The sequence below is a fragment of the Rhinolophus sinicus genome, chromosome 17 (assembly GCF_057876585.1).
Source record: "Rhinolophus sinicus isolate RSI-liver-muscle chromosome 17, RSI-T2T, whole genome shotgun sequence".
Lineage (NCBI taxonomy): Eukaryota > Metazoa > Chordata > Mammalia > Chiroptera > Rhinolophidae > Rhinolophus > Rhinolophus sinicus.
Window position 1 is genome coordinate 79,161,231 of NC_142517.1, and position 13,355 is coordinate 79,174,585.

General features: G+C 36.4%; 1 protein-coding gene across 2 annotated transcripts in view; it reads left to right on the forward strand.

The window, feature by feature from the left end:
- IMPG2 (interphotoreceptor matrix proteoglycan 2) overlaps positions 1 to 13,355 on the forward strand; it is an 86,599-nt gene that overhangs the window by 36,389 nt on the left and 36,855 nt on the right. For both annotated transcript variants that reach the window (XM_088793815.1, XM_088793816.1), the window contains exons 8-9: positions 8,343 to 8,504; positions 12,507 to 12,565. In XM_088793815.1, coding sequence (XP_088649941.1) covers positions 8,343 to 8,504; positions 12,507 to 12,565 — 221 coding nt within the window. The remainder of the gene's footprint in view (positions 1 to 8,342; positions 8,505 to 12,506; positions 12,566 to 13,355) is intronic.

Consider the following 13,355-nt stretch of genomic DNA (forward strand, 5'->3'; position numbering starts at 1 on the left):
CCCTTTTTCTAGAAAAATTTAAATCTGTATTAAACTGTAGATTGAGGTGGTTTTTTGGTGAAGGTTTTATTTCACTATTTTCTAACTTTTATTATTGTTACTGAAAACTCAACTATCAATTCAGTTGTTATTCCCTTGTGGGTAATCTGGCTGTTTTCTTTGTCTACTTTTTGAAAAAGTCCTTTTATTGCTTTTTGCTAATTTTTTCAGAGATATCACATTCATATGGGTCAAAAAATAACAAATATAAGAGATAATCGGTGAAAAATCACATACCCAACCCTGCCAACTCCCGTTTCCACTCTCTATACCAACCACCCTTTGCCCACACCCCATCATGAACTGCTTTTGTCGTGTTCTTGTGAATTATTCCAGACTTCTTAAAGGTGCATATAATAGCTATTCTTCCCCACAAAGGATTCTTTAACTTGAGACTCTATTAAGGCAACAAAATGATTATTTGAAAAAGCAAAATATGCCTTAATGGAATTACCTATGTGCAGTTTCTGATGCAGTGAACTTAAGCACACACACACACACACACAATGAATACAAATAATAAAAAAAATTAACTGCATGGGGATTATTTTGTTTCAGACATTGGGACTCCTTTAAAAGGGACCCCCCCCCCCCCGTAAAAGTATTCCTTGTCTACTTTTAAGATATATCTGTGTCTGTCTGTCTGTCTGTCTATCTATCTATCTATCTATCTATCTATCTATCTATCTATCTATCTATCTTATGACAGATGATAGCTGAGAATTTCTCAGAATTCATGACAGACATAAAGCCTCACATTGAGGAAATACAACAAATCCAAAGCAAAACAAATAAACATACTCCTATACCCATTTTTGTGAAACAGCAGAATCCCAAATACTGTATATTCCATATACTGTATACCGTGTTTCCCTGAAAATAAGACTTAGCCAGACCATCAGCTCTAATGCGTCTTTTGGAGCAAAAATTAATATAAGACCCGGTATTATATTATATCATATATTATATAATATTATATAATATAACATATTATACTATATTATACTATACTATACTATACTATACTATACTATACTATACTATACTATACTATACACCCGGTCTTATGTTAAAATAAGACCGGATCTTATATTAATTTTTGCTCCAAAAAACACATTAGAGCTGATTGTCCAGCTATGTCTTATTTTGGGGGAAACACAGTATATGTAAAATACTACACAGTACTTGGGATTCTGCTGTGTCAAAAAAATGCTTAGAGGATAAGTTCTCGGTTGTTACTGCTTATGATAAGTATATGTCTGACCTCATTTTATCCCTCATGTATGTTAATCATTCTTTAATAATTTGTTTGTCTCTCTGTGTTGCATTCAAATATGTTTTGTAATTTATTAATTCTCCCTTCAGCTTAGTCTGATTTGTTGTTCAAACTGTCTATTCAGTTTTTAGAATCCTTGCTTTATGTGACAGTCTTTGATATGATTTGAACGTGCATGGACCTTTCACGTTGTATCCTATCCCTTTGTGATATTTAAAACTAAAGTCTAGATCAGCAAATATATCATGTACTAATACAACATTGCATTATCTCTCTGGATTCTTCTAATCTTTCTTGACCCCCTTGGGGTTTTCTTTACTTTCTTGCAAAGCAGCTATGCACTAAAAAATATTTATTCAGCATTTTAGGCATTCTGTAGCAGTAAGGTAACTAAGCATATTTCTTTTAAAATAATCCTGGAAATGGACGTTTCTGTCCAAATTAGTGAGGTATAATTTAATATGGAAAAATGCAAAGTCTTATACAAAATTCTATTTAAGACTAATAATTTTTGTTGATTTTAGTCTCAGTATGAATCAGCAGTATGATTCAGTTACCTAGTACAAGCAAGAGTACTTTTGGGTTGCACTAATACAAATATAGAATCTACCATAAGGGAGGTGGTAGTCCTACCATATTTTAGTTGATCAGAACTCACTTGTATATACCACACTCTAAGGAAGTGTCTAGAGCATAGGAACTAGTGAAAAGTCAGGGGAAGACATGATAGCTGCCTGTAGTTATTTGAAGGGCTCTCTGGTGAGTACAGGTTTTAAAGGTGTTCCAGGTTACAGAACTGAGATCAATGGTAACACTCACAGGTAAATACTATATTTGAGTTTAATATTAAAAACTTCCCAACCATGAGAGATTTTTGGAAATGTAATGGTCTGCCTTTGAAAGTCATGACTCTTTCTCATCAGAGCCATTTAAATTGAGGATAAGTAACCATTTTTTAGGAATATCATAGAGAGAATTCAAGCATCAAAAGTGATGGTGGGATCTTTGAGGTTCTTTCTCATTCTGAAATTTTGAAGATCACTGATTATATGATCCATCAGGGATGAAAAGTGATACAGGGAAAAAACCCCTTGTGTTCTCTTCCTGACTCTGTGATTGGCTTGCTGTGAGCCCTTGGGCTAGCCATTGTTCCACTCCAATCCCTGGTTTTCTTGTGTATCAAAATGGAGGGGCTTGGATTAGATGACCTCAAGTGTGTCTCACATGCAGCAATTATTATGAAATGTTCTAATGGTAATATTATATTTCCCTCATTTCTTCTACATTTATTAATTGGAATTCTTCAGTAAGAAACTTTTATCGCTTCTCTCATGTTTATTTATTAAATCATATTAGGACAGGCTCATGGATGTTTATTTTATTCTTTGGATTATAATTCAATTTTTATTTTGTTGCTCAAATTATTCCAGGTTTGGCCACTGGAAGAACTGGATTTAAATGTTACTGAGTACAAAATGTTTGTTGATGTGGTTTCAGATTTCACATAGTAACTAACCCTTAAGAAACTACCACTTATTGAACTTGGTGTAGCATTTAAAAAAATATCTGTAATTATATGAAAAGGCTACTAATATATTCCCCCCTTTCCCAATACATATCTGTGTGGATGGATTTTCTTCACATATGTAAACTAAAACAACATATTGGAGCTGATCGAGTGCATGCAGAAGCAGAGTTGTTAATCCACCTGTCATCCATTAAGCCAGACATTAAAGGATTTGTAAAAATATAAACAATGTTGAGTGAGAACTACCCTTCTAAGCTATTTTTAGATGATAATTTTAGCATAGTCAACTCTTTTTTTTTTTATTAGTTTAAGGTGTACAAAACAATGTAATAGTTAGACATGTCACCCTTCATAAAGTGATAACCTCTCTCCCTCAATCTATTGCCCCTCTGGCATTGTATATATGTATTACAATTCCATTGACTCTATTCCCTATGTTGTACTCCATATCTCATGATTATATATATACTAAATTATAGTTGACATACAATATTATTCATCTTCAACTTCAGGTGTACAATGCAGTGGTCAAGCATCTACACCGTCCATGAAGTGGCCTCCCTAATGATACATGTGCCCATCTGATACCCTACAAAATCTTTACAACATTATTGATTATATTCCCCAAACTGTCCTTCATATCCCCATAGCAATATTGTAGTTACCAATTTATGCTGTCTAATCCCTTCCCCTTCTCCCTCACCACCTTCCCATCTAGCAACCATCAGTTTTTCCTCTATATCTCTGAGACTATTTCTGTTTACTTTGCTCATTTATTCAGAATCCACATATAAGTGAGATCATATATTTGTCTTTCTCCGTCTGACTTATTTCACTTAGCATAATGTTCTCTAGGTCCATCTATATCATTGCACTTGGTAAGATTTCCTTCTTCTTTATAGCCGAGTAATACTCTATTGTATAAATGTGCCACAGTTTCTTAATCCAGTCATTTACCGATGACCATACCAGTTGTTTCCAAGTCTTGGCTATTGTAAATAGTGCTGCAATAAACAGAGGGGTGCAGGGCCGGCCCGGTGGCTCAGGCGGTTAGAGCTCCATGTTCCTAACTCCAAAGGCTGCTGGTTCGATTCCCACATGGGCCAGTGGGCTCTCAACCACAAGGTTGCCAGTTCAATTCCTCGAGTCCCGCAAGGGATGGTGGGCAGCACCCCCTGCAACTAAGATAGAACACGGCACCTTGAGCTGAGCTGCCGCTGAGCTCCTGGATGGCTCAGTTGGTTGGAATGCGTCCTCTATAACCACAAGGTTGCCGGTTTGACTCCCGCAAGGGATGGTGGGCTGTGCCCCCTGCAACTAGAAAATGGCATCTGGACCTGGAGCTGAGCTGCGCCCTCCACAACTAAGACTGAAAGGACAACAACTTGAAGCTGAACGGCACCCTCCACAACTAGGATTGAAAGGACAACAACTTGACTTGGAAAAAAAGTCCTGAAGTACACGCTGTTCCCCAATAAAGTCCTGTTCCCCTTCCCCAATAAAATCTTAAAATAAATAAATAAATAAACAAACAGAGGGGTGCATATATATTTTTTAATTAGTGTCTTAGATTTTTCTGGGTAGATACCTAAGAGTAGAATTGCTGGGTTATAAGGTAGTTCCATTTCCAGTTTTTTGAGATACCTCCATACTGTTTTCCATAGTGGCTGCACCAATCTGCAATCCCACCAACAATGCACCAGGGTTCCCTTTTCTCCACAACCTCGCCAGCACTTGTTGTTTGTTGATTTATTGATGATAGCCATTCTGACTGGAGTGAGGTGGTATCTCATTGTAATTTTTATTTGCATTTCTCTAATGATTAGTGACGTTGACCATTTTTCGTATGTCTGTTGGCCATCTGTATGTCCTCTTTAGAAAAATGTCTTTTCATGTCCTCTGCCCATTTTTAAATTGGGTGTTTTTTTTTTTTTTTTTTTTTGGTGTTTAGTTGAATGAGTATTTTATAAATTTTGGATATTACCTCCTTGTCAGATGTATCGTTGGCAAATATCTTCTGCCATTCAGTAGGATGCCTTTTTGTTTTAGTGATGGTTTCCTTTGCTGTGAAAAAACTTTTTAAGTTTGTTGTAATCCCATATGTTTATTTTTTCTTTTACTTTCCTTGCCCGAGGGCACATATCAGTAAAAATATTATTCAGGGTAATGTCTGCAAATGTACTCCCTGTATTTTCTTCTAGGAATTTTATGGTTTTGGATCTTACATTTAAGTCTTTAATCCATCTTGAATTTGTTCTCGTATATGGCATAGGGAGGTGGTCTAGTTTCATTATTTTGCATGTGTCAGTCCAGTGTTCCCAGCACCATTTATGAAATAGGTTGTCTTTACTCCAATGTAAATCCTTGCTTCCATTGTCATAGATTAAATGACCATTTATCAATGGATTTATTTCTGGGCTCTCTATTCTGTTCCATTGATCTAAGTGTCTATTTTTATGCCAGTACCATACCGTTTTGATTACTGTACACTTGTAGTATGATTTGATGGTGGGTAGCATGATACCTCGTCTTTGTTTTTATTTCTCAAGATTGTTGTGGCTATTCAGGGTCTTTTATGGTTCCATATAAATTTTAGGATTATATGTTCTATTTCTGAGAAAAATGTCATTGGTAGTTTAATAGGAATTGCGTTGAATCTATATATTGCCTTAGGTAGTATAGACATTTTCACTATATTAATTCTTCCTATCCATGAATATGGTATATGTTTCCATTTATTTGTATCTTCTTTGATTTCTCTCTTTAGTGTCTTGTAATTTTCCGAGTACAGGTCTTTTACTTCTTTGGTTAAATTTATTCCTAGGGATTTTATTGTTTTTGAAACAATTGTAATGGGATTGATTTCTTGATTTCTCCTTCTGATAGGTTATTATTGGTGTGTACAAATGCAACTGATTTCTGAATATTAATTTTGTATCCTGCTACTTTACTAAATTCATTTATCAGTTCTAATGTTTTTTTTGGTGGAATGTTTGGGGTTCTCGCTATATAGTATCATGTCATCTGCGTATAATGACAATTTTACTTCATCCTTTCCAATTTGGATGCCTTTTATTTCTTTTACTTGTCTGATTGCTGTGGCTAGAACTTCCAGAACTGTGTTGAATAAAAGTGGTGAAAGTGGGCAGCCTTGTCTTGTTCCTGATCTTAAAGGGAAAGGTTTTACCCTTTCCTTGTTGAGTATGATGTTAGCTGTGGGTTTATCATATATGGCCTTTATTATGTTGAGATATCATCCCTCTATTCTCACTTTGCTAAGAGTTTTTATCATAAATGACTGCTGAATTTTGTCAAGTGCTTTTTCTGTGTCTATTGATATGATCATATGAATTTTATTTTTCATTTTGTTAATGTGGTGTATCACGTTAATTGATTTGCAGATATTGAACCAACCTTGCGTACCAGGAATGAACCCACTTGATCGTGGTGTACAATCTTTTTAATGTGTTGCTCAACCCAGTTTGCTCAGTATTTTGTTGAGGATTTTTGCCTCTCTGTTCATTATGGATATCGGCCTTTGGCTTCCTTTTTCTGTAATGTCTTTGTCTCATTTTGGGATCAGAGTAATAGTGGCCTCGTAAAATGTACTTGGGAGCCTTCCCTCCTTCTGGATTTTTTGGAATAGTTTGAGGAGAATAGTTGTTAATTCTTTTTTGAGTGTTTTGTAAAATTCGCCTGTGAAGCCATCTGGTCCAGGACTTTTGTTTGTTGGGAGCTTGATTACTGATTCAATTTCTTTGGTAGTAATCAGTCTGTTCAGAGTTTCTGTTTCTTCTTGATTCAGCTTTGGAAGATTATATACTTCTAGAAATTTATCCATTTCTTTCAAATTGTCTAATTTGTTGGCATATAATTGCTTGTAGTATTTTCTTAAAATTGTCTTTATTTCTGTGATATCTAGTGTCACTTCTCTTTCATTTCTGATTTTATTAATTTGGTTCCTCTCTCTCTTTTTCTTGGTGAGTTTGGCTAAGGGTTTGTCAATTTTGTCTGTCTTTTCAAAAAACCAGCTCTTGGTTTCACTGATCTTTTTTTGGGGATCTCTATTTCATTTATTTCTGCTCTGATCTTTATTATTTCCTTCCTTGTACTCCCTTTGGGCTTGTTTTGCTGTTCTTTTCCCAGTTCTGTCAGGTGTAAAGATAGCCTGTTGATTTGAGATTTTGCTTGTTTCTTTAGATAGGCCTGCATTGCTATGAATTTCCCTCTTAGGACTGCTTTCGCTGCATCCCATAGATTTTGGGTTTTTGTGTTTTCATTTTCGTTTGTCTCAAGGTTTTGATTTCTTCTTTGATCCCATTATTGACCCACTTGCTATTTAGTAACATGTTATTCAGCCTCCATGTATTTGTGTGTTTTCCAAATTTCTTCTTATAACTGATTTCTAGTTTCATAGCATTGTGGTCAGAGAAAACGCTTGATATGCTTTCAATCTTGTTAAATTCACTGAGACTTTTTTGTGGTCTAGCATGTGGTCTATCTTGGAAAATGTTCCATGTGCACGTGAGAAGAATGTATATTCTGATGCTTTAAGGTGAAATGCTCTAAAACTATCGATTAAATCCAACTGGTCTAAAGTGTCATTTAAGGCCACTGTTTCTGTGTTGATTTTCTGTCTGGAGGATCTGTCAATTGGTGACAATGGGGTGTTGAACTCCCCTACTATGATAGTGCTACTGTTGATCTCTGACTTTATACTGGTCATAAACTGTTTTATATATTTAGGAGCTCCCATGTTGGGAGTATAGATGTTTACTAGGGTTATGTCCTCTTGTTGGATCAAACTCTTTATTGTTATGTAGTGTTCTTCTTTGTCTTTTATCGTAGTCTTCATTTTAATGTCTATTTTGTCTGAAATAAGTATTGCCGAGCTTTTTTCTCATTTCCATTTTCGTGAAATATCTTATTCCATCCCCTTACTTTCAGTATGTGTGTGTATTTTGATCTGAGATGAATCTCTTGTAAACAGCATATGCATGGGTCCTGTTTTCTTATCTACTCAGCCACTCTATGTCTTTTGATTGGAGCATTTAGCCCAATAATCACATTTAAAGTGATTATTGATAGGTACGTATTTATTGCCATTTTGTTATTTGTTTTTCTGGTCTTCCTTTGTTAGTTTGTTTTCCCCTTTCTTCTGTTTAAAAAAGCCCTTTTAACATTTCCTGTAATGCTGGAATGAATTAGTCAACTCTTTTTTAACTCACAGATGGTCAACTTTGGTGGCTATCTGTGGAAAATTTTCTATCTGTCTCTGAACTGGTTGTTATGTGTTTGTTTAAAGGAATGCACAGTAATTTTAATATTAACTGATATCTTAAAATTTATCCAATTAGTTCCAAAGTCAAATACTGTATAAAGAGTCATTATCAGAAGTTGCCTTTGGCATAGTATCTGGCATATAGTACGTAATCAATATATATTTGTTGACTGAATGAGTAAATATTGACATTTATTGTTCTTTCTCTAAAAATACAGATTAGCAATGAAATTGAGAATGTGATAGAAGAATCCACAAAACCAGCAGCTGAGCAGATTGCAGAATTCAGTATCCACCTTTTGGGGGAGCAATATAGGGAGGAACTACAGGATCCATCCAGTTTCCACCACCAGCGCCTTGTAGAAGAGTTCGTTTCCCAGGTGGGTGATTTTTGTTTGTTTTTATTCATTTTTTGGTTAAACGAGACAGCTTTCTGGAGTTGTAAATTTCCCACATTTATAACACTTTAAGCAAAAGTAGGTTTAGGATTCAAGCTGTCCAGCTGCTTGTTTTGTGGGTGGTGACTTAACCATTTCTTCAGAAGGCTCTGTGAAAAGTTCACAGAAAGACAGATGAGTTATTTCATTGAGACAAAATCTTGCACACATTTGCCATCTGCTAATAAATAAGTGCCATTTCCAACTTTTGGTGCACAGTCAAGGAAGAATGTGTTCTATGGCATGGTTTTAACTTGACAATATTTGGAGATATAAGCATCTTTGAAAAGCTACATACAATGTATTGTTTTTCTTTAGGAAATATTAAATTTAATTTCCTACTTAGTTTTAGTTGACATCCAGTAACAAGTAAATTCCCCTTCTATCTCTGTTCCTTGGGTGGAGGTATTTTTAAAAGGGGTTTCTTTAAAGAATCCTGCAATAGATCATCCCACAACTTTACTTTCTGAAAAATTTTATATAGGACTTGAACTCAAGATTCTTTCAGTCAAAAATGATCCATACTTGTCCCCCTTCTTGTGTGCCTTTGCTTTGTGTAGGAAGGCATTGAGTGCCCATCTCCCCTCTCTGTCTAATTAGAAGGCACATCATTCCTTCCTGTTTATTTCTTTTCCATTCCCTCTTGATGGAGTTCTCCTTAGCCAAGTTTTTCAATTCCATTACCTTGGACTAATTTCCTCCTCTAGACACTGTGTCTAGATGAGAAATAAAAATATGCGTCCCAGCCAAACAGCATCATTGCAGCCATCAGACAGGGGGAGGGTAGGCAAGACGATTAATTTTCCTAGCTGTGTGGCCAAGTGGTGAGGCTGTATGGTATGTGGAAGAAATGTCAGCCAGGCCAGTGACCACCTGGCATCAGATAATGTCTTGGATCAGCTGTCTGGTTCTCTCTGCCTTTGGATTAAGGAACCTTTAATAAGTCTCAGTGTTTGGGTAAACAATTGTACCGAATGACTGCATATTTAGCGAAAGTCTAATAAACACACTGAAAAACATTTCCAGCAGGGATTTTATGAGGTAGGTAGCTACTGGTTTGAGGTGATTTGAAGGTAATGAAGGGTCTGGGCCTACCATGAAACACTTCCTTCTCTGGCTTGTCTCTACATCCCTATCCCTTTACCTGGAACAAAAAGTCTACCAATAGCCACATGTGGACCATCTTTGTTTGGAGCAGTAGAGTCTGGGGTCCTGTCTCTGAAAGGTCCTGTCACCATGTTTACTGCAAACTGAAGCGGGCCCTCCAGCTCTCTCCCTTCAGGACACAGTCACAGGGATTGTTTCTTCTGTATTATTTCTTAGGTAATATTGGAAGACGCACAGGGAAAAAGAATGCCTGCTTGGGGTTGAGGGTCAGGAGATATTACTCTTTTTAATGAGAAGAAGAGTAAGAGTAAGGTGAGCTTGGGACACTACCAAGTATGACATCAGAGAGGGAAAGGTCAGGCATGGGAGTGTCGGTCCCTGACGACAGCCACAGTGCCAACACTGTGCTTGCCTAGGGCTTTACTCGTATGTCTGTTTGCTAACAGCAGCCATGTGGGTAAGCATCTCCACCTTACAGGTGAGGCTCAGGAGGGCAAGTCACTTGTTCATGGCCACTTCAGCCCCTAGGGGTAGAAGGGAAAATCAGGTCTCTTCCTTCTTTTCAAAGTCTTCCTTCCTTTATATCATACAGATTTTCCTTCATTTTAACTCAGGTAAGAAGTGGTGAGCTTCACAGTTTTCCCAGTCCTGGTCCTGTTTCTTCCTTCTTTCCTTCCTTCCTTCCTTCCTTCCTTCCTTCCTTCCTTCCTTCCTTCCTTCCTTCCTTCTTTTCTTCCTTCCTTTTTTCCTTCCTCTTTTTCTTTCTTTTAATTAAAATTTATTAGGGTGACAATTGTTAGTAAAGTTACATAGGTTTCAAGTGTACAATTCTGTAATACATCATCTATATATCATGCTGTGTGTTCACCACCCCCTGAAGTCAGTTCTTCTTCTATCACCATATATTTCATCCCCTTTACTCTCATCTACCACCCCCTTCCCCCCTTACCCTCTGGTAACCACTAAACTATTGTCTATGTCTGTGAGTTTTTGTTTCTTCATTTGTGTGTCTTATTCCTTTGTTATTTTAAGTTTTATATCCCACATATTAGTGAAATCATATGGTTCTCGACTTTTTCTGTCTGACTTATAGCATAATAATCTCATTTCTAAACTATATTTATTATGAGTCAGGGGAAAGAAGAAGAGTCATACAATTTAATGGGAAGAATATGGGATTCAGTCTTAGAGAGATTTGGGGTTGAATAAATTCTGATTCAGTCACTCACCAAATGATGACCTTAGATAAGTTAGTTGACATCTCAGAGTCTCAGTTTTCTCATCTATAAAATTGGGAAAATATGTATCTCTTAGTATTGTTGCAAGGATTAGAAGTAATATTATGAAGCATCAGGTGCATAGCAGTCACTCATTAAATTGTACCTATTATTATTTTTGATGTTAATAAAGTAGAATGACTTCTTACAACTGGACACCTATATAGTAACTAACTAGATGTGATGAATTAGAATACCTGTATGTGTTTAGACTCAAGAGCTGGCAAAGCCCCAAATGAGATGGGTTTAGTAATAATATTAACATGCAGTTACATAGTATTTTGCAGTTAATGGAGCACTTTCAGCTACATTCATTTTAATCTTACAAAAACTGCTGTAGTTGGTGGGCAGGGCAATGTTAGCTCTTAAAAGACTGTTCACTCTGCCAGCAAAGCAGCTGGAACTTAACTCTCAGTATTCATTTCTAGTCCTGTGGATCCCATCCCTATCCCCATCCTCCAAGAATTATAGCACTTCTCTCTTTCCTTTCAGAGGATAAAACAAGGAAAGTTATTATAGTCATTCACGGCTTTCATGGGTCTGCATTCTTTATCCTTAAGGCAAGATCTTCAGTGAACCAGGATTTTTAAAATATCTCACTCTCCTGATTATATGAGAACTTAGTTTTAAAAGCAGATGCCCCGAGATCCACTAATAGAGTTCCCAAAGTCCACTAACAACTTACTTTCCTTGTTCTGGTGTTGGCCCCGCATGACTTATCTGGTAATATGCACCTTCTGAAATGTGGGTTAAATGTTCAGTTTTGTTAAACATTTGATATTTGTGCGCAAACATCAGGTATTTGTGCATAACCTGATGATTTTTTAGATATTTAGTGTAGTCTAGCGTTCTTTTTCACCCGCTCCAGTCACTAAGCTCAAACTGATTTACATGGCTGCATTTTAAAGACTCAGTAATAATCTAGTTCCTGCCGAGTGATGCTCATAAATTGATCTTTTGACCAGTTAAGTTACGCGGTCACTGTTTCATAATCTCTTTTGTGACAGCCAGTCAACAAGGCCTCTCTCCTGGGGGCCTACAGATTTCTTTCTCAGGCCGACTGTGTTCCCAGTTCTCTTGTATTGTAGGAACAAGAAACAGACACCACCAGACACTTTTTGGGAACGAGCACCTGACTAATCACAGTGTGCGCTGCAGCCAGATTTCTAATCCAAACAATTACATTTAAAGATGCTATTACAGCTTCTTTTGAAACTAATGCTTTTTTTCTCATTTCATCACATAAGGGAAAAAAACAGTGGTTTGCCAATAAGAAGTATGTTTTTTATAATTTGAAAAAAATTAATATTAAAGCACATTAAAATCTTAAAAGGCAAAATGAAAATGAAAAATTTGTCAGCGTTGTGGTAAAAACTATTTTTTAACCTTATAACTATTATACTTTTCTTAGTAAGTTTTTGATCCATGTGTATCTATGTATGTATACAAACTTCTAATAGTTATAAGCAGTGCACTTTATGTTCGATTCTTAAAAGTATTATTTTCTATGTCCTTTTTCACATTTTTACATAGTTACAAATTTTATTTTTATTTTTAACAGGCTGAAAATGCATTTACTGGGTTACCGGGCTACAAGGACATTCGTGTACTTGACTTTAGGTAAACAGATTTACGCTCAAATGCCTATTTTCAGTAGCATTCCTTATTTCAAAAGGAATATCCTTTTGTGTATTTTTATATCTATACCAATGATTCAAGATGATTCAAATGCTGTAATTCAATGCTATTTCTGGTAAATTCATATTCCCAATGCTAGTTTTTTTAGGTGAGGAAACTGAGTTAGAAAAAGGCAAAATAATATATTCAAGGAGACATACTATAGATCTGTAGTAGGGCCAGGGCAAGAACATAGGAATTCTTGTCCCCAGCTTGCTGCTGACATGCCACACTGCTTTCATTTGTCACTGGCGGGAACTTGAGTTAGAGTAGATGTGACCTCAAGGTCCTGCTAAAGCTCGTCAATATTCCAATGATGTGAGTTCAACGTGTTGGTGTAAGGTCACTCTGGAGGCGATGCATCCATCTTCTTTTTAAACATAATAGTTCTGAGTAAGTAAGAGACCTCTTTTGAAGACATTTCTCCCCTGCGTAAGACTCGCTGCATAATACTTGTGAATGTTTTTTGCACGAGTGCTGTATTAGACACTTCACATTCCTGAGCTCACTTCCACCCTCTCAGAATAAATATGATTAATACTCATTTTACAGAGGAGCAAACAGTTTTAAAGGGATAAACTTGTAGCCCAGAATCAGAGAGATTGTAAATTGGAAACAGAGTGGCTGACTTTATAGCTCTTGCTCTATATACCTCTATGCTAGCCTCAGTCCTCGGAAGGTTTGGAACATTTGGGAGATAGCTGTGTGCGGCGGCTGGATGCAGGGGAGTATG